Source organism: Rhincodon typus, chromosome 13, assembly GCF_021869965.1.
Source record: "Rhincodon typus isolate 14 chromosome 13, sRhiTyp1.1, whole genome shotgun sequence".
Taxonomy (NCBI): domain Eukaryota; kingdom Metazoa; phylum Chordata; class Chondrichthyes; order Orectolobiformes; family Rhincodontidae; genus Rhincodon; species Rhincodon typus.
In genome coordinates this window covers 66,879,831-66,901,530 of record NC_063344.1, presented here as the reverse complement: position 1 = coordinate 66,901,530, position 21,700 = coordinate 66,879,831, and the positions used below count along the sequence as shown (strand labels likewise).

Genomic DNA, 21,700 nt, shown 5'->3' with positions numbered 1-21,700 from the left:
GAGCTCACTGTAACAGCACCATCACATTGACCAGAGCTCACTGTAACGGCACCGTCAGACGGACCAGAGCTCACTGTAATGGCACCGTCAGGTAGACCTGAGTGCCATATTACAGGTCATTCAGGCTGATGAAGGGCTCATGCACAGTGTTCTAATTTATTAGGCTTCATCATTCACGCTATTGATATTCCGATCTCTCATGATCTTATTGAGACCTAATTATCTGTTGTGTTTGTACAATTTGCCTGCAGCACAGAGAGTTACCTGTACAATCCGTCACTGTGGGCAATTTGTGAAAGGCCCAAGAACATTGTGCAGTGGAACATCATTCTGTTCTTCATTCTCATGATCATCAGCTGTCTGCAAGTTCTCCTGTGCACTGTACAGATCATCAATGGATATTTTGGTTGTGTTTTTGGTCGATGTTCGCACATGAACACAAAGTGATGTGTTCATTCACCAAATGCCATGCGTTTGTTGATTGCCGCTGTTGGATGAAGCTGAGAGATACATAGGATTGACAAGCCAGACAACTTTTGCCATTTAATCCTCCCCACCTTTTACTACCCCAGTGTCCGAAATCTAACCTCGAGCTGTACTCCGATGGCTAACTGTAACCTAGTGGAGTGCCATAGGGAATACTGAAATGACCTTTATTTAGGGCTATTTCATTGAATTGCCTCAGCTCTCAGTTTTAGATATGCATCATTAAATCTCTTTGCTGCTCTGACTCACTCTGTTTGCCTCTAACCTTCCCTCTTCACTCTCCTTAGCCTTGGATTTTTAATTACAACACCGTTATGCCAGCAGCTTCAGTTGCTACTGTGAAATACCCGAGAACATTTTATGTATTCCACAAGCACCTTCGGTAACATGTGGTTGATACTCAGTTGGTTTAATGACATTTGCACTTTTACAGTACCGTGTGTTTCATTGTGAAAACTGTGATTAACATTAAATTCGCCAATTTAGTAAATTGTGAAGTGCCTTCATTGAACGTTTTGATTCAGATTTAGGCCAAGAACAGGGCTGGGTTGGGAGCTGAGCTAAAATTTGATGTCGCAAGCCTCACTCTCACAGACCTTTCCCCCACCCCTTTCCCAGCCACCCTTTGTTCTCAGATACTTTCCAAACCCCTCTCCCCATCACCCCCTCACTCTCTCAGACCTTTCCCCTGCCCCCAGTCACCCCCTCACTCTCTCAGACCTCAGTCCTCACTCACGCAACTCCGCAGTCTCCTAACGACAGGCCAACAGGAAATTGATCAGCCAATCGGATTTTTCTCTTGGACCCACAACGTTGTGAGTGTAGACCTTCTCCCGTGCCTTTGTGCTGAAGCTCCCAGGGCTCTCACTGGTGCAGTACCTGATAAAGTGAGCATGGTGCACACTGCTGTTGGTCATTCACAGTCAACGTTCCCAATGGCTCTGCGATGCAGTGGGTTTTACGTCAGCTTTAGGTGCACAGCCTGCATTGATATCTATGGGGCAGCCCAAACTAACATGGGCAGCACCCTCCCAGCCCTGTCCGACTGCAATTTAATTTCCATTTGTAACTGTGCGCCTGGCAGGCTTTACTTCAGCAAAGTGACAGAGGAATGGGCAAGAAAATCAGAAAATGCTGGAACTGCTTTGCAGGTTTGGCAGCTTGTGTAAAGAGGACAATAGAGTTAATGATTAGGGTGGGTGACCCTACATCAGAAATGTACGTTTGGTCAAAGTGGCAGGTCCTTTTCGGTGAAGAATATTCACGGACCAACTCTTTTTTTTGTTTAAAAAAAGCAGCCAGGAAGCAGTGGCCTGGTGGTGATGGACTAGCAATCCAGAACCCCAGGCCAACATTCAGGAGACACGGATTCGAATCCCGCTACGGCGGTCAGTGAGATCTGAATTCAATACAATTTAAAAACTCATAAAATAGTGACCATGTAACGATCGCCATAATAAACCCCATCTGGTTTAATAATGCTCTTTAAGGAAGGAAATCTGTCATTCTTACCTTATCTGGCTCTGAAATACCCTAGTGAGTCACTCAGTTCAAGGGCAAAAACTGTTGGCTTTGCCAGTGATTCCCCTATATCTAACAATGTCTAAAACTGAGGTTGGGTTGAATTAATTTCAGGAGGAAGCGTTTGTTGAGTGTATTCAGCTTCCTACAACAATATGTTGGGGATCCGACTACAGACTAGGTTACTTTGGATCTGGTGATACAATAGTGAGGCACATTTAATAAATGATCTCAAAGTTGAACATCCTCTAGCAAGCAGTGACCATACCAAGGTAGAATTTAACATTCAGTTTGAGAGAGAGAAGCCTAGGTCGGGAACAACTGTGCTAAGTTTAAAATAAGGGTAATTACAAAGAAATGAGGGCAGAGTTTGCTGGAGTGGGCTTGGAAAAGGATTCAGCAGTAAAGATAGCTGACATTCAGGAGAATAGTTTGTAGTTTAAAACAAAGGTATAGCCCAGTGAGGAAAGAAGGATTCTACGAAGGGGATAAGCCAACTGTGGTAACCAGGGAAGTCATGGATAGAATCAAATTGGGTGGCATGGTGGCTCAGTGGCTAGCACTGCTGCCTCACCGTGCCAGGGACCTGGGTTCAATTCCAGCCTTGGGGTGACCGCCTGTTTGGAGTTGCAAGTTCTCCCCGTGTCTGCATGGGTTTACTCCAGATGCTCCGGTTTCCTCCCACAGTCCAAAGATGTGCAGGTTAGGTGGATTGACTATGCTAAATTTCCTATAGTGTCTAAGGTGGGAAATGCAGGGATATGGTAGGGGGTGGGATGCTCTTCCGCGGGTCAGTGTTGACTTGATGGGCCAAATGCCCTGCTTCTGCACTGTTGGGATTCCATGAAAGAAAAATAATTCAATTAGGCAAAGATTAGTGGCAAACCTGAAGTTTAGAAAGGTTTTAAAAACCAACAAATGATAACCAAAAACAGTAAGGAGGGAGAAGAGAAATATCGAAGGTAAATTTGCGAGTAACATCAACATAGACAGCAAGAGCTTCTTTAAATATATAAAAAGGAACAGAGAAGCCAAAGTGAACATGCATCCCGCAGAGAATGAGGCTGCGGAAATGACAGGAACCAGGTAAGGACAGAGGAGTCGAATAAATACTTTGCATCAGTCTTCACAGTAGAAGAAATTAATAATGTTCCAAAATTACTAAATAATCAAGGGGAAAAATGAGGAAAGGAAATAAATACAATTAGAGAAAACATGCTCAGTAAAGTAATGGAGGCTCAGGACTGATGAATTTCCTGGACCTGATGGGATGCATCCTGGGATATTAAAGGAAGTAGGTACAGAGATAATGGACGCACTGGTAGTAATCTTCCTGATATCCTTAGATTCTGGAGAAGCCCCAGAGGATTGGAAAACTACCGATGTAACAACACCTTTATTTAAAAAGGGAGGGAGACAAAAAACAGGTCGGCCAGTTAGCTGTTATTGGGAAAATGTTAGAGTCAATTTAAAGGATGTAATAGCAGATCAAGCTGAACCAGCATGAAGGGGAAATCATGCCTGCAGAATTGTAACGAGCAGGATTGCTATTAGAGAGGCAGTAAATGTAATATATTTGGATTTTGAGAAGGTGTTTGATAAGGTACCACACATTAGGCTACTTAAAAATAAAAGCCCATGGTGTTGGAGGTAATATATTGACATGGACAAAGGATTGGCTAAATAATAGAAGACAGAGTTGAGATTAGGTTGGTGTTTTCAGGGTGGCAACCTGTAACTGGTGGAGTGTCACAGGGTCAGTGCTGAGTACACAATTATTTACAACATATATTAATGACTTAGATGAGGAAGATGAATGTACTGTAGCAAAGTTTATGGATGACGGAAAACCAGGTGGGAAGGGAAGTAGAGAGGATGTCATAAAGAGTTTGCAGACTAAAAGATTGGGCAAAAACTTAGCAAGTGGAAAATAATGTGGGAAAAGGTGAGGTTGTGCAATACAGAGATTAGAGGAGCTGAATATTATTTGAATGGAGCAAAACTGCAGGAAGCTACAACAGAGGCATTTGGCTGTACTTGTGTATAAAACAGAAAACGTTAGCATCCAAGTTCAACAGGGTAATAGGGAAGGCAAATGGAATGTTGGCCTTTATTCCAAAGGGAATGGAATAAATGAGTGGGAAGGTTTTGCTCAAATTATGCAAGGCTTTAATCAGACCACAGCTGGAATACAGTGAACAGTTTTGGGTCATTTATTCAAAGGAAGATATACTGGCATTGGAGGCAGTCCAGAGAAGGTTCAGTAGGCTGATCCTGGGAGGCTGAGGGGAGGTTAAGTAGGTTGGGCCTATTGAAACATACTCAGGGGGCTTGATAGAGTAGATGCTGACAGGTTGTTTCTTGTGGGAAGGACTAGGACCAGAGAACATAACTTTGGAGTAAGATGTCTCCTACGTAAGATAGGGATGAGGAGGAATTTCATCTCCCAGAGGGTAGAGAATCTGTGGAATTTCTTACCATAGAGAGTTATTGAGGCTGGGTTGTTAAGAATGTTCAAGGCTGAGATAGATAGACTTTTAATCAGGGAATCAAGTGTTATTGGGAAAGGCAGAAAAGTGGAGCTGAGGATTATCAGATCAGTCATGATGTCATTGTGTCAGAACAGACTCAAATGGACTGAATGGCCTACTTGCTCTTATGTTTTAAAAATGGGAACAGTTGAAGAAGCCACAATGGATTTGAAAAAGCCAGGTCCATTCAACAACAGTAAATTACTTTGATATAACTTTTTATATAAATTTCCCAAGTGAGGACTGCAATCAGAAAAATTTTTGAAGTGCTTGGTCGCACAGCTAGCTTTTACGGACCGATTTAAAGAATGAGGGAGTGAGAGAGATAGAATGGTTTAAAGTTCAGGGTGGGAATTTCAAACCTTAGGGCTGAGATGGTGGGATCATTAATATTTGGGGTGAAGGAAATGAGGACAAACAAGATTGCTAAATTGACAGTTCTCTGAAGATTTTTGGGCTAGAGGGGGTTATGGAAACAGGAAGCAGTAGGCCATGGAGGGATTTGAACAAGAGGTATTTGCAAGCTATCGGGACCAGAATCACAGAATAGCTACAGCAGATTAAAAATAAAAGCCATTTGGTCTATCGTGTCTGTGCTGGTTCTATGGAGGAACAATTTACCTGATGTCCCTCATGCCCACAATTTGATCACTAACAAAGTCTCACATCATAAAGACTGAATTTCAAATTCCATTGGTGTAAAACAAGGGCCCAAGTGCAGTCACAAATCAGTGGCTGTGGTGTAGGAGGTGATTCAGCCCATCATGTCAGTGTTGGTTCTCTAATGCAGGAGCATACTTAATAAAAGCCATGGTCCCATCTTCTCCCCATAATCCTGCCTATTCTTTCCTTTGAGATAACAAACCAATTCCTTCTTGAAAGCCTCAAATATTGAGGCGTCCATTGCACTCTCCAGGCAGTAAATCCTGGATCTTACCGTGTGAAGATGTTTTCCCTCATGTAGCAGTCACTTTTTCTGCCAATTATCATAAATTTATACCCGACTGGTCTCAATGCTTCTACCAAAGGGAACAGTGTCTCCCCATTTACTGCTCCATTCTCCTCCAACGGGAACGCCCCATGTTTTCCAAATGAACCATGTAACTGGAGCTCTTCAACCCAACAACCAAGGGAAAAATGAGGAGTGAGGTGCAAATGGGAATAATATCTCTATAGAGGCTGCTATCATGTGACCTCTTATATCATTGATATATGCTATTGACATATTTAAGTATTAACCTTTTACTCTACAAGATGGGCCTCTCATGAGGAGATTTTGGAGCTGTGAGGGGTTGGGGGGGTGGCTTCTGGTAAGGAGTAAGGGTTCAATCCGCCTTGGGCGAGTAGTCAGGTGTATTTGGGGCTCTAGGAGGTAGTGGGGTAATTGTGGCTCTGGTGGGTAATGGGGGATAATTGTGGTTCTGATGAGGGGTAATTAGGTTCTGGTTGGTAGTGGGGGGTAATTGAGGCTCTGGTGAGGGGTATTTAGGTTCTGGTGGGCAGTGGGGGTAATTGAGGCTGTGGCAAGGGGTAATTAGGTTCTGGTGGGCAGTGGGGTAATTGAGGCTCTGGTGAGGGGTAATTAGGTTCTGGTGGGTATTGGGGGTAACTGAGGCTCTGGTGAGGGGTAATTAGGATCTGATGGGCAGTGGGGTAATTGAGGCTCTGGCGAGGGGTAATTAGGTTCTGGTGGGTAGTGGGGGGTAATTGAGGGTCTGATAAGGGGTAATTAGGTTCTGGTGGGTAGTGGGGTAATTAGGATCTGGTGAAAGGAAACATTTCGCTCACTCTCATTACGTTCCACATGAACCTTTTGTGGACGGATCCCACGGTCTGGGAGCCGGCGCTATCTGAACGAACAGACCCGCGTGCTGTGAAAACTATAAACTCGCCAGAACAGGCTCAAAAGTTGCACTTGGGTATTTATGAGGAAGGTACAATGAGCAGAAACGAGGCTTGAGTGTGGATTAGTGAAGGGGGATGGGGGAAGGCAGCGGACTATTCACGGGATGATTTGCGTTTTTAATTCGGGAGAGGCTGCTTGTATTTGGGTTAACAATGGGGAGCTTGCTCCTGATTCTATAAAACAGCCTGGGAATCGCTGACTTAGTGAAACTCCCAGGTGGAAACTGCTAGAACACAGCAGCCTGACACAGACCAGCGATAGCCGGGTTTATAAAACCGTTTTGTTGGATTTCTGCGCTGATTTTTCACTGATATAAAATCTCACTGAGATGACTTCCCGCTATCTTCCTGCTAAAACGATTTTATTTGAACGGGGCAGGTTTGGCCTGACATACCGCATTCCGGCTCTATGTTACCTGGCCCACTCTGCGGCCATTCTGGCCTTCGCTGAAGAGAGACTGAGCCCAGTTGATGTTGACGCTACTGTCCTGGTCTTCCGCAGGGGAACAGTGTCCAGGAGCCACGTACAGGTGAGTGGCTTGGGCACAATGGAGAAAAGTTGTATTTTCTGTAGTATCCAACTTCAAATATTTTGGGATGCCCTCTTAGATTTTGTTTCACTACTCATCTTTTGAAAACAAAAAAAATGAGTATAAGAAGTTGGGAAGTCGTGCCGAGGTTGTACAGGACATTGGTGAGGCCTGTTCTGTAGTACTATGTCCAGTTCTGGTCGCCCTGTTATAGGAAGGATATTATTAAGCTGGAGAGGGCTCAGAAGAGGTTTACCAGGATCTTGCTGGGTATGGAAGGTTGGAGTTATAAAGAAAACCTGGATAGGTGGAGACACTTTTTCACTGGAGTGTAAGAGGTTGAGAGGTGACCTATAGAAATTTATAAATTAATGTGGGGTATAAATAGTTAATGGTAGTTGTCTTTTTCCCTAGGATGTGGGATTTCAAGACTAGGCGGCACGCTCTCTTTTTAAGGTGAGAGGAGAGAAGTGTTTAAAGGCATCTGGGGCAAGCTTTTTTTTTAAGAGGGTGGTTTGTGGAATGAGCTTCCTGAGGAACTGGTCAATGCAGGTACAGCTGCAATGATTAAAAGACACTTTAAGTATGTGTTTAGGAAAGGTTTGGAGAGGTATGGGTGAGGAGCATGCAGCTGGGACTGGTTTAGTTTGGGATTACATTCAGTATGGACTAGTTGGACCAAAGTCTGTTTCTGTGCTGTATGACTCTATAACTGAGCCAGTAGAGGTGTGTGTGTGTGTGTACACACTAGGAAAGTCTTCTGATCTTCCTACACAAACACAGGAGATGGTGCATCCACCAGATCCCTTTGAAGTGGGGAGTCGAACTGTAGAATCTGTGACCTGCTCTGTACTCATTGAGATTGACCAGTCTGCCTCCCCAATGCCCTGATTTCCAAACCCCCCCCAGACTCCATAGATGTCCAGCCAATCAGCCTCCTGGACAGATGAACTTTTCACTTTTTTCAGAAGAATAAAACTTCTCCTCATCCTCACCCCACCCTATCTGCCAAAAACAGAAGGACCGCAAAACCCCTCTCAAACAGCATGCATTTCACTCCCACCTGTGCGGGCCCAATTCTGTTTTTCTCTGTAGGTCAGACAGATGGAAATAGGCCATGTAGCTCCTCCAGCTTATTTCACTGCTCTGGGATCAAGGAACAATGCCTTTGTCCAAACCTCCACACGTTTTGGTATAACAAAGATCGTACTCATTTCAGCTGATAAGATTTAGTGTTGGAATGTTGTTTCCACAAATAACAAATTTCTATCAAGCTCTTGTGTGTTGATGTCTCCTAATTATATTGTGTAATATCTTAATGTGATGAATTCCTGAGAATACAACCCTCATTTGTGTAATAACATCTTGTAATGTATCCCTTGGAGTCCACATATCATGCTGGTAAGCCATCATCCCCCTCTTTGCAAGGTCAGTATATCCCTTCTCAGGTGTGGTGCCTGAATTAGCCTCAATACTTGAGTTAAGGCATATTCAGGGCTTTGTATAACTGAATCTTCTACCTACTGTTATGGACATTCAGGCTAACGTTTCACACGTTGTTCTGAATTTTCAACACCTGAGTATTGATCTACAGAAATGGACCTTAAATCTCTTTAAACCTCCACTGTTTCTAAAACTTTACTTGCTACACTATTCATTGTATCAGTTAATATCTTAGTAATTTTATCACTTCTTCTGCTTGCAGTACTTGTGACATTAATTATGATTTTGAAATGTAGCTTTCTATCCCATTATCTGTTTGTGGCCACTGCTGCTAGGCAATTTGCTGCCACAATTGTTTATCTAGCAACATCCTTTATCATCCACTGGAGCTCATCTGCAACCATTCTGTGACATCTACCATCCAACTACTTCTTGTCCTTCTTTCTACTATCCTACACTTTCTTCTCTAGAAGAGATCTCTGTAGTTTTCCTTGCTCCAATCAAATGGTCAAAATACTGACATTTTCTTTATTGGAAGTCACTTCCTTGGTATCCTTTTTGCTGTCGGAATTTCAAGCAATTTCAATTCTCTTCAGTTTCTTCCCACTTTTGATGCAAGACCGTTTTGACTTGTCATCGAAATAATTAATAAACTGATAAATATGCCAATGGTCACGGTCCCAGTGCTGATCTTGCAGGATGTCACTAGTCACATTCTCCCATTTCAAGATTGAAATGTTTTTAATGCTTCCTCTTTTTATTTTTGTAGCACTCTTACATTTCTATCATGTTCATCTGGGTCTGTCCTATATTTTGCATTCTTGTGTGTAGTCTTGTGGATCTCTTCCTCCTTGAGTTCTCCATGGCTGTTTCTTTTTTTTTGGGCTGTCCCCTGGGGGTATAAATTACTTTGATATCATTATTAAAAGTGTAATGGAGCATCTCTAACTGATCTTCCATCATCTTACACATTAACATACTGAAGTATTAGCATTTCTGAAAAAGGTCTAGGCCCGAAACGTCAGCCTTCCTGCTCCTCTGCTGCTTGGCCTGCTGTGTTCATCCAGCTCTACACCTTGTTATCTCACATTAACATACTTGCCCAGTTTACTGTGCACAGTCTCTGTCTCATTACATTGAAATATGTAAATCTAGAATTTTATTATTTTGCATTTCTCCCTTTCAAACACTAGTTGAAAGTGATATTATGATCACTGTTCCTGCATCATTAGATGGTCCATGTAATGTGATAAACAATGTTTCTATGACTTATTACTGCAGAAAATTTTTCTTAACACACTTGGAACTATATGACTGGAACACTCAAAGTCAAAATTCACCTGACAGATTGCTATAGCCTGCCCTGTCAGCCAAATGCCCCAGAAAATTCCAAAGATACATTGGACCATTAAACCCAAATGGTCACAGTTAATATCAGAGACCTGGTCAACTCGTGGAACTTTCAGATCTGCTTCAGGAGCTGAACTTTAATTCATGCGTAGGCTCCCCTCCAATAAAGTGTAAGGATAAAATTTGTAAAGAGCAAAATATGAAGGAGCTTTGTAACTTGACCATGATTAATACTTAACAATTTACTTTTCTCCAACTGGAAATGGACACCTTGATAACAAATGGTGAATGGAAAAAGAGGAACCTGTGGATGAAAGCTTTGGTGAGGGAAGGGGACACTTACTGAGGTGGTGGCGGGGGGGGGAGTTGAAGCTCAGCATTTCAGCCGAGTTTTTCATAGCAGCAATATAGATGGTAAAAGTGCTCAAAAAGTAAGCTTTGCTTTTGTTTCTAATGGTCTGGAGATTGTTAAAGAATAATGAGCTCCATAGTTGAGTCCTGATAAAATCAAGAAAAATAAGTTGTCTGAGTGTATGCACTTTTCCCACTTGACTCTCTTGTTTTGGTATATATCTTTTTTTAAAAAAGTGGAAATTTATTGGAAGCAAGGGTCTCATTGCCATTTTGTAACTGGTTTAAAATAAAATGACATCTCAATGCCAAGAGCCCATGTGAAATTCCATCTGGTTATATTTTAATATGGACAGTGATCTGGCTGTGTGCATCCAGCTTGATCTTTTCTCTCTTTTTTTAATTTACTTTTACTTTTTTTGTCTTTGCAGTGGGGGGACATGGAAATTCTGCACTCCGCCTACCTCAAAAATCACCGCTCAATGAATCCTTGCCCTGTTTATGACAGTTACACTGACACCCTCTTCCTTTTCTTCATCGCTGTCCTGGGGCGCACCACAGAATCCTACCAACTGATCACTGGCAACAATGTGACCCGTCTGTGCTGTGTGCGCACCACTGACCAGGGCCACAGCTGGAGTGCTGTTACTGACCTGACTGAGTGTGCTATTGGCTGTGCCATTGAAGAATGGGCCACCTTTGCCCTGGGCCCAGGGCATGGCATCCAGCTTCCATCTGGGAGACTTGTTATCCCGGCCTATGCCTATCACATTGACTCGAAAGAATGTTTTGGAAGAATCTGCAGCACCAGCCCACATTCCTTCACTTTCTACAGCGATGACCATGGCAAGGTCTGGAAGTCTGGGGACTTCATAGACAACCTGGCGACTGTGGAGTGCCAGGTGGTGTCAGTGGATCAGGAGGATGGGCATGGTGTCCTGTACTGCAATGCCAGGACGCTGCTGAATTTCCGGGCTCAGGCGCTCAGTGCTGATGGTGGTGCTGCCTTTCAGGAAGGACATCTCATCCCGAAGCTGGTGGAACCACCCCAGGGATGTCATGGGAGTATCATTGGTTTCCCAGCTCCCATAGTGAAGAAGTGTGAAGACCTTCTGGCCTTTAGAGACTTTGACTCTGAAAACCAGCAGCAAACTCGACTTTGGCACAAGGGCTTGAAGCTCAATTTGCGGTCTCCAACTTGGGTCCTGTACTCTCACCCAACCAGCCCAGCAAGCCGGCGGCACCTGGGAGTTTACCTCAGTACCTTTCCACAGGACCCTTGCAGTTGGACTGAGCCCTGGGTTATTCACGAAGGGCCCAGTGCCTACTCTGACCTGGCATTCATTGAGATGGCCTCTTCCAAGAGCCCTGAGGTTCAGCTCCCAGCAGTGGCTTTCGCCTGTCTTTATGAATGTGGGTCCAATTCACCTTATGAGAAAATAGCATTTAGCCTCTTCACAATGCGCGAGTTACTCCACAATATTCCACATATGCCTGCACAGTCCCAGGTGGAGCTCAGCACCATGCCTAACTCTGTCTGCTGTCCCATCACATGAGTTGGGGTACAACTTCTGCAAATGGTGGATGATTAAGATGAGCTTAGCTGTAGTAAGCAGATCAGAAGGAATGATTTTAATTGCTTGAAGCAAAATAAATTGAATTTGTAGCAAACCTGGTGGCTTTTATTTCTTGTCGAAGGACGTGGTCTGATTGGATTGTGTATGGCTCCAGAGTTAGACCAGAGTTCAAATTAATGTGAACCCTGTCTACCTTTAGAAAGAAGTGTGGAGCTGGAGGAACATAGCAGGCCAGTCAGCATGTTCCCCCAGCTCCACATTGTTATCTCTGACTCCAGGTACAAGATAGTAAGAAATGTTGGCTTTATAATTGAGCAAAGCTCTGCTGGTGTCTTTATATAAGGTAGCTTTGTTAGGATTATGTGACAATCTTGAGAGCAAGTGATTCAGTATGTAATGGGGCTAAAGATCAATAAATCCCCTGGATACCTTCTAAGATATCAAAGGTAGCTACAGTGATAATGGATGCATTGGTAGTAATTTTACAGGAATCCTTGGATTCCTGACAAGCTCCAGAGGATTGGAAAACTATCATTTTCAAAAAAACCTGAAGGGGCAAAAACTGATAACTATATAGGTCAGTTAGTTTAACATCTGAAAATAGTAGATGTAATGTATTTGAGTATATCTAGATCTATATACATGGGGATAAATCTGGGGACAGTTATTTACAATATATTAATGACTTGGAAGTAAATGTACTGTCACCAAGTTTATAGATGACAAAAGCAAGTGGTCAAGATGATGCAGAAGTCTGCAGAGGAATAAAGACTAGTTAATCAAGGGGCAAAAATTTTGCAAACGGAATATAATGTGGGAAAATGAGGTTATGCACTTTGACTGGAAGAAAAGAGGAGCTGAATGCTATTTAAATGGAGAAGGACTACAGAAAGCTACAGCATGGAGTTGGGAGTCCTCCTGATAAAAAGCTAGCATCCAAGTTCAATAGGTAATAGGGAAGACTAATGGAATTTTGATCCTTATTTCAAAGTAGAAAGTGTTTTTTTTTTGTACTAAAGGATGTCTTGCTAAAACTATACAAGGTGCTGGTCAGACCACACCAATGATAATGTGAACAGTTTTGGTCCCCCTTCCTTTCTAAGATTATGCAGGCAGTCCAGAAAAGGTTCACTAGGTTGATGCCTGGTATAGAGGGACTGTTCTGCAAGGAGAGGTTGAGTAGATTAGGCCTATACTCATTAGAGGTTGAACAATGATAGGTAAGTTTATTGAAACGTACACTATTCTTGGGGAATACAACAGAGTAGATGCAGAGAGGGGCTAGGCCTGAAGTGTTGGCCTTCCTGCTCCTCTGATGCTGCTTGGCCTGCTGTGTTCAACCAGGTGTAGAGCTGGTTATCATAGATGCAGAGAGGTTGTTTCCTTTTTGTAGGAAAGTCTCTGACCAGAGGGTATAATCATAGAATAAGGGGTTACACACTTAGGACTGATCAGGAATTTCTTGACTGTTGAATCTGTGCAACTCTTTACCACAGGAGGAGGTTGGTCATTTAAGTATAATCTGATTTTTAAAAAAAAAAAACTTAGTAAGGGTGTCCAGATTCTAGGAAAAAGGCAGGAAAGTGTGGCTGAGGATTATCAGATCAGCTACGATGGGAATGGGAGAGCAGGCTGAATGGCCTATTTCCACTCCTACATTCTTATGGTCATTCTCTTTAGTCAGTCAGTTATGTTGTATGTTCTTGTTCTTGTTCCTCCTCAACTGAGGGAGATCTTCTGATCCATTCACTAAGATATCATGTGAGCATAGTGATAATGGTTTTTCACCAATAAAACAGAAGCTTGCATTAATGTTTGAGACACAGCTGTACAAATTCCAGCATAGCAACTGGTAGGAGTTTAAATTCAATCTGATAAAACTGGAATGAAATGTTAGTTTTGATTCAGGTTTCTGACTCTCAGCAAATCCCACCCATCCTTTGGGTCTTGGTGCTGGAAGAGGAGACATGTTCCTGAATGATAGGATCAATATCCACAATGGGGTTGACTGTTTGCTACTCTCTCAAATCACTCCAGTCCAGCCAGTTGCATTGAACAGCTGCAGATAACCAACACTCTGTATCTCTGCCACGTTGACTGCAGTGGTTCACTACCACCTTACAGGGTATTGAGGATGGGCAATAAATGTTGGTCTTGCCAGCAATACCCACTACCTATGAATGACTGCTGGATTTAAACAATATATAACTGACTCTTTCTCTCCCCCACCCTCGTACACCATGAATGCTGAGCAATAAATTTGCCCAGTTACCTGCTTTTTCACCTGGAATATTGTCCTTTTAGCACTTGTGGTTGTCAGATTTTTAAAAAAAAAAAAAAAAATTGCTCATATAATACAGGTGTTACTAGCTTGATCAACATTTATTGTCCATCTTTAAATGCCCCTGAACTGAGTGGCTTGCTCATTCTATTCCAGAGGGCAGTTAAGAGTCAATTATACTGCTGTGTCTGGAGTTACAGGTGGCATTGAGCAGATTTCCTTTCTTAAAAGGACACTGGTAAACAAGGTAGGCTTTATGACAATCAACACAGTCACCATCAGATGAGCTTTCAATCTAGATTTTTTAAATTGAATTCTACTTCAGCATCTGCTGTGGTGGGATTCAGAACCATATCCTCAGAATTTAGACTGAGGTTCTAGATTACTAGTCTAATGATATTACCACCTCACCAGTTGCTGGAATATTCATTTATTACTTTTTTGACTAATTGTGTCACATTTGTCTCTCCATTTCTTTGGCATCTCCCCTAGATTGTAGGGAACAAATTAGAACAAGCTTGTACCGTCACTCATTGCTACTTCCTCAAGCAAGCTGGCATACCAACCAGACAATGTATCCACACTAAACAAAGCAAGCCTTTCAATGTGTCTTGCCTCTTAATTTTTCATCACATCCATTCCTGCTACTCCAAGTTCTCCCTCAGAGGTACTTAACCTCACTTGACCAACCACATGCTTCATCACCAGATCGAACACTGTCTCCTCTTCTAGTTGGACTGAGAGTATATTAAATACATTTCAGAAATTTCTCCCATTTCGATTTGATTTTTGGATAATTGAAGAACCCCAGTTTCACCATCCTATCATTCTGACACAGCTGATCTGTGAAGATTTTCCTCCTCTCTCATTATTTGGCAGCTGATTAGATGTTCCAATTGTGGGATTATATCATAAAAACCAAAAGAACTGCGAATGCTGTTCTGAGGAAGGGTCACTGGACCCGAAATGTTAACACTGGTTTTTTTTTCCTTCACAGATGCTGCCAGACCTGCTGAGCTTTTCCAGCACTTTGTGTGTGATTGTATCATATTTTACTTCTTGAATTTAACCAAATAAATTCTTTTCATTCTTCTTCAAGCATATCCTTTTTCCAACAATACAGTGTCCTTACTAAGTTCCACCACTCCCAATCCCTTATAGTTTTTGGGTATTATCATTATTATTGCCTTTGAGGCAGGAATCATGAGTTAGGCCATTTTCTTTGTGACAATCTTGCTCTCTGCTTAACCATGCTCTCTCTAAGGGAAGGTGGTGCAGACAGCTGAGCATTAAGTGCTGTGTTGTGCAGCATTGCCAAGGTGGGAACAAAGCAGGTAAACCAGCTGGAAAGCATACTTCCACAGGGTCATATTCCCAATTCCGTACCTAACTACTGTAGTCCCCACCTCGTGTGCCCTCTTGCCCAGTACCCACTCAGAATAGAACTCGTAAGCAATAAAACAACACTGGGACGTTTTCAGATGCTCATGAAACTGTCAAACAAACAAAAAAAAAATTCAAAAACCTTTTCGGCAAAGAAATGCAAAACATTTGCAGTGAAATTAACATTGTCTCTGTTTCCAACAGTTTATCTTTTAGATCCCTTTCTGCTTTTTCACATGTAATCCCTCCTGCTATATCCATCCCCTTATATCAACTTTGCCATCCTCATCTACATTTTCATTCTTCCCAGGCCAATCCAACCCTATCACAAATTTCCACTCCTGCTGCCATTCAACCTACTGCCCAATCCCCCAACAGGGGTAACTTTGTTGTTGGGCTCTGTTCATTGTTGTCCTCTTCCACTATATCCTTCCAGTTCTCCATCACAAACCATTAGCACCTAGAGCCATGCCACTCTGTACCTATCCTCCATTCACCCTGTGTGCTTTCACATGTGCTTGCTGTGCGGAACCTGAATCAAGTGTGTGGACAGATGAAAAACATTCTAGAAGATCGAAGGGAGAGCCCAGAACAAAGGAGCATCACCTTTTAAAGTTAAAGCACACTCAGAGGTGATGTTAAGAAGCGTCTCCTCACATAGGAAAATGTGAAATTCTTTCTCTCAAGAACCTGGGACTGACTGAAATTATGAAACCTATAACTGAGCTTTTTGTTGGATAAGGTTGAGTGAGAGAAACAAGACTGGTATGTGGAATTAAATTAGCTGTGATTGCATTCTATGGTGGAATAGGCATCTGCTGTTTTTTCATTCTTTCCAATGATCAATTGTATGATACATTCTGCTCTTGACCCTCTGTAACAGCACCATCTAGCACAGTACTTTGTACAGCAGGCATTGTTCTCTGAAAGACATGACAAAAACGTTTGGAGCCAAGAACATAGGAAGTGGGATAAGATTCTTGAATGTTCCCTCTTCCTACAGCTTTGTGTTAATTCAGTTGCAAAATATACCCTGTGATTAAGTCATTCAAATCAGAAGGCAGACAGCTGAAATCTTAGCAGTAGCTCAAATCCTGCTCTTTGACAATCTATTGGATTTCAGCTGGCACGCTGGCAGGAGGCCAAATGTGCCCTCAACAGCACTATGCTAGGCAGGGGGCAGGACAACTCCAGCTGCCTTCTTGCCATTATTTACAAATCCTGCTGCAAAACATGCACATGTAACTGATGAGTATATTTCAGTAAAGTTCATGTTATCTAACCAACCAGAACACCCCAACTGGCATCTTTGACTCCTCTCCCTGATACAAATGTGCACTTTCACAAACTGGAAGATATTCCATTGCTACCTGCACTTGAGCACTATTGGTTGGCTTCATGGTGACAGATGTGCCTGGAGAAGCACTGGTTAAAGCACAGTTTAGATTTAGGTCACTGCCTTAAAGTCCCATTACATTTTGATCACTTATTGGGAGTAATGGTCACTATTGAACCTTCTGAATACAATCCTCTTTGCTAACCAGAATTTCTGACATACCAAAACATGCTGGATAATACGAACTTTACTGTGTAGATGCCTCCCAGCTCGGCTAACATACAGTCCGTTATTGTCACACTAACATCATACATTTGTAAAACTTATTAAAAGGTTAGAAGATTGCCTAAAATATGGACAATTATCTTCACAAAATGAATTAGAGAGAGTCTGCTAGGCTTCTTCTGTAGTTCCTGTACAGTTAAGGACTGTACAAGCCTCTGAGAAGACAATGAATTGCAAAAGACTGTGGAGTTCTGTTGAAAAGACTTAAAAGTAACAATGGCTGGGAGGCTTGGTGGTCCCATGAAAGACGAATTACAAATAAACACATTTTGGAAGCTACTCACACATTGAAGAATGATCAAATACGCTCCAAAAGTATGATGACCCATTAACCTTTTGTGTTGCATGACAAAAACTGGCTTATGACAAGAAATACTTGGCGGTTCTTCACAAGTCAAAAAGGACAGATCAGTGCAGGTCAGTCTCGGATGCCAGGGGCAAGCTATCTCTCCCCCAGCACAAGCGAAGATCCTGTCTTAGGCCAACATTTGGAGCTTATTCATTTACCTGAAAGATTATGGTTTTTCAGTACCGGGGCTCAACGAACTTTGACTGGAAAGACAGAAGTTTGTGGTTTAGGGTGAACTTGTACGAGCAATACCCCCAAACACCATATTATTTTTCAGTGCACCAAAGAGGAATCCTTCAAGCCTTCAATGTATCATTCTGAGGACTGATTAGAACTGACCTTTCAACTCTTTTTATATAATTGAGTGTATACCAATACTTTAGAACTTGTTTTTCCGTGTGTAACTGTTGTGCAGGAGGTATGGGTGATTGTTGCGATTAAATTTCAGGTGTTGTGGAACATAAATGTTCATTTTTTCTTTTGACTTAAACTTGCATGAACACCTAATTTGTGCTTAAAGTCACAAAACACCAGATGTTAAAATTGTTCCTTTATAATACGTCTTGTTGTGTTCATCTGAAAGGGAGAAATTAGCTTCTTCCCATAACAAGTGTGACTGGTTGCATCAACAGTACAACTATGAGCCCCTGTGCAGTCAGATACCAATAGCTCACCCTATCCTTGCAGGCTTGGCCAACACCAGTGGAAAATTTGAAAGGTCATTAATAAATTCACCCTCACCCTCCTTTTAAGTCCCAGGGTGAGTAATCTATTCTCATAACTTAATCCTCTACTTTCAACAATGAGCTTTATTCACTTTTGCAGTCTCCTTCCAATAATTCTACAATTTCTTGTATCCTTTACGCCATTACTTTCATTCATTCAAACTCTCACCTCATGTCCCTAGTAAAACCCTTACTGCCTTTCATCCACTTAGATCCAAGGGATGCAGAGTTGAACTTTTACAGTCTGGTTTCGCCAGTCATCACCAGATTTGGCTGGACTACACGAAGCGCTATCAGGTCCTGCTGTCGATAATACAAACTGTCTCCTCTGGCTGTGTTATTTCTTGTCTTTATTATTTAATAAAACATGGGTGTTACTGGCTTGGCCACCATTTGTTGCCCAACCATATCTGCCCTTGAGAAGGTGGAGGTGAGCTGACTTGTTTCACTGTTTTGGTACATCTCACAGTGTTACAGTTCAGCTGATTTAAAATGGAGTGGTGAGTTCTCTGGGAATTCTTTGGCCATCATTCCTTATCAGTAAAAATAAATTGAATCATCAGTCAACTGTAGAAATCCAAGCCCAGTTTTCTTTCTCAATCATGCACGGTAGAAACGAGAGGCATCTTAAGTTGCTGCTGTAAATAAGACAGACTGCAGGAGTTCCATTCTTATATTTTATTCTTGTCCATTACACTGTATATAAAATGCGATCCGCAGCTCCAAGAGCACGGATACCCTCCTTCACCATAAATAACTACAACCAAACCTAAACTGGACTTTAAAATAGGTAATAAATGGGTTGCAAGGACCAGGTGTGCACTTGTACACTGTTAATACACGCAGTATACAAACACTGGACATACAAGAACACAATCCCCAGTTTCACTGACATGGCTATGGAGTTTAAAAAACAAGAGTCCTTTATGTTCACTTCTTCATCCATTGAAATTGCAGGTCCAATTCGGGACACAGTGAGAGGGCACAGTGTATCAACTGCTTGATGGCTTGTGTTTTTCTCTCATTGTGGTGCAGGTGCCTGGAATTTAGAACTGCAGATTGTAGGGCGTCAGACCCGGAGTCCCAAAAGACGGAGAAGCTCATGATGAAAGGTGAAGCCAAGAAATGATTTGTTGAATCACTTTTTGTGTGTTCAGTAGCAAACCAAATTGTACAAACACACCAGGATGCAATTCCCCAGACCCCTAGCGTAGATGGAGGTAAAACACGGAAAACAGCCCTTCACATCATTTCATTGGGATATCCCTAAGTCACAGTGGGAGATTCCCTTGGGAATGTTACCCCTGAACGTTTTGATGCTGGTCAGTTCTTTGTCTGGATGTTGCCAATAGTATCTTTACAAACAGATATGCACACTTCCTTTTCCCTTTACATTAGAGGAGTGGTATCCTAGTTACTCTTAATACTAACTCTGTCCATTCTTGGATAATACTGTTCAAAGTCTTTTCTCCCCAAAACTGTTATCTGTATAAGGGTTGTTGAGATCCTACACTTTAGTCCCCCTACAAGCCCTCAAATAAACCTGCAACTCTCACTTGTTCCACTTGGCCCTTTTACGGTCTCCTCCTAGTTGCTACATCATGGCATTTGTGTCAAGCTTTCATTGTACTAGCAGAACAATTTGCTGTCCATATTTCGTGATGGTATCATCAGTCATTTTGTTTCTCTTCCCAACGCAAGGTGTAAAAGCAAAACATTCTGGTCTAACTAGCCTTTTAAGACCATACACAGAATCCATTCAGAATTAATACTGATCCCAAGTTATACAACAGAATCTAAACTGAAAACACCCAAATCAAGGTGGGATACAGGAAATTATGGTATATGGTGTCACCTACATGAAGTGAGGTAAAGAAATGTCCCTTTAGATTAGATGGATAAAATGTTCATTTCGCCACACCCTGCTAAATGTTATCCCTGTTTATTCAGTAGGAAAGTCCATGTCGATGCCATTAAAGACATTGGCCAACAGTGGTTCAGTTGAAAGACTGAAGAAGTTCCCAAGGTCTCCTGGAACATGGAGATCCATTGGCGACAGCAACTCACTTGCTGTAAAGTGGATAAAAGCAACAATTCTTCAACAAGTTTGTAAATTCCTGTTCTCTGGAGTTTTGATAGCACAAATCGGAGAGGGTGGGGACAGTAAAATATATTCTGGGAATCTACCCATAGACGGTCAGAGATGCACAATCTCTTCTAACTGTCCGCTGGTCACTCATTTGCCAGTGGCAACTGTTCAGAAATGAAGCATGCAGTGAGGTCAGGGAGAGCGGCAGTTTCAGATTATACCAAGTTCAGGTTTCAGACATTCAATGTCAAATTTCTCCATAATCCAATCTGAGTTTGGTTCTGGTCCACTGGCTTTTGCTTGATTAAAACACCAGGCCAGATCTCCCCTAGCAACTGAGATTCCAGGATGGAGGGGTTACCTTGATCTTTTGCACCAAACAGGATGGAGGAAAACAAAGGCAGAGAGCCTTGGCATAATCGCAGATGGAAACGACTACCAGGCAACCCTGGCTTTTAGCATTGTGGAACTGGTCTTTAAAGAGACAGGACCGCTTCTGCAGGTCTCAGTAAATTGGGAGTATTAAGAAAGATGTTTGGGGGGGGGTGTCACATTTAATTGGAGGGGCGTGATAATATTTGTTCAGATTGAGGGATACTCAAGAGTAGAAGTTTTGTCACTGATGGAGCTGCATGCAAGTGTTTTTCTTTAAATAAAATCTTTTTCAATCCTTTCTGTACCAACGCAAATCCTCCCTTCCAGCTAGTCTGAGCTAATCTTTTCGATCGCTGACCTGAATCTCCAACTGTAACTCAGTGCTGCTTAAGAGTCAGGTGAGCCTCTCTTCAGTGCAGGGTTCCATCTAGCAGGTTGTCACACGTATGAGAAACCTCTCCCGATGGGTCCAGTGAAGGTTGTAGTGATTGAAAGACACAGGCTTCTGAATTAAGAGGTGAGACGCATTTTGACTGTACTGCCAGAATGCTTTCACAGAGAATTGAGAGTGTGACCTGACTGATCTTAAATCTGAATAAGCTTCACCATCAACTCCTCTCGCTACTTTCGCCTAATCACTAGCAGCACAATGTAGTCACATCTTAAAAGGAGTAGCTCAGGGAAGGTTATCCACTGTTTAGGACCCTTTATCCTGAATGTGTATAATCCACGTACTTGCACCCTTATTACATGGTATACTTATTTTTAAAACCATAAAAAAAAAGTGACCTCTGAATTCTGAAACAAAATCTAGACAGGAAAGCAAAAGAGGTACTGTTTCTTTTTCACATTGTACATTTCTACTAATACAGTTTGATATGCACCAATCAATTCACCTTCTCTGTATATAAAGAAAATGTAAAAATATTATAACTTCTAATTAAAACAAAAAAAAATATCAACCCCTCTTATTTGGTGCCACTCCTCATGGTGGCAGTGATAAAAGTAAAAGATATTCAGTTCTGATCCAACAGTGTGATCGAGTCTCGTCGCCATGACCATGAAGCACTGGCATCAGCAGCCACGGGCTTTCCTAACTGCAGCAGGAGGGGTGTTGTTGGGCGCTGGGTTCACGGGGCACTTGGGAAGTCCCTGGAGGTGCCGAGATCTTCACCGTGCTGAA

At 42.3% G+C, this 21,700-nt stretch overlaps 2 protein-coding genes across 2 annotated transcripts in view; both read left to right on the top strand.

The window, feature by feature from the left end:
• LOC109918279 (transmembrane 4 L6 family member 1-like) overlaps positions 1-905 on the top strand; it is an 8,846-nt gene extending 7,941 nt beyond the window's left edge. Inside the window, exon 4 of the mRNA XM_020518182.2 lies at positions 252-905. Within this exon, the coding sequence (XP_020373771.2) occupies positions 252-447 (196 nt within the window). The 3' untranslated portion in view covers positions 448-905. The remainder of the gene's footprint in view (positions 1-251) is intronic.
• Positions 906-6,601: 5,696 nt separating this feature from the next.
• Positions 6,602-11,788, top strand: neu4 (sialidase 4). Its single transcript, XM_020518183.2, has 2 exons — positions 6,602-6,973; positions 10,549-11,788. Exons 1-2 carry the CDS (start codon positions 6,773-6,775, stop codon positions 11,671-11,673), a joined length of 1,326 nt encoding a protein of 441 aa, XP_020373772.2. The 5' UTR covers positions 6,602-6,772; the 3' UTR covers positions 11,674-11,788.
• The last annotated feature ends 9,912 nt before the right edge of the window (positions 11,789-21,700 follow it).

Coding starts and splice junctions, on each gene's coding strand:
- neu4 (XM_020518183.2), top strand. CDS start 6,773: ATGACTTCCCGCTATCTTCCTGCTAAAACGATTTTATTTGAACGGGGC. Junction 6,974..10,548: donor TGTCCAGGAGCCACGTACAG/GTGAGTGGCTTG, acceptor TTGTCTTTGCAG/TGGGGGGACATGGAAATTCT.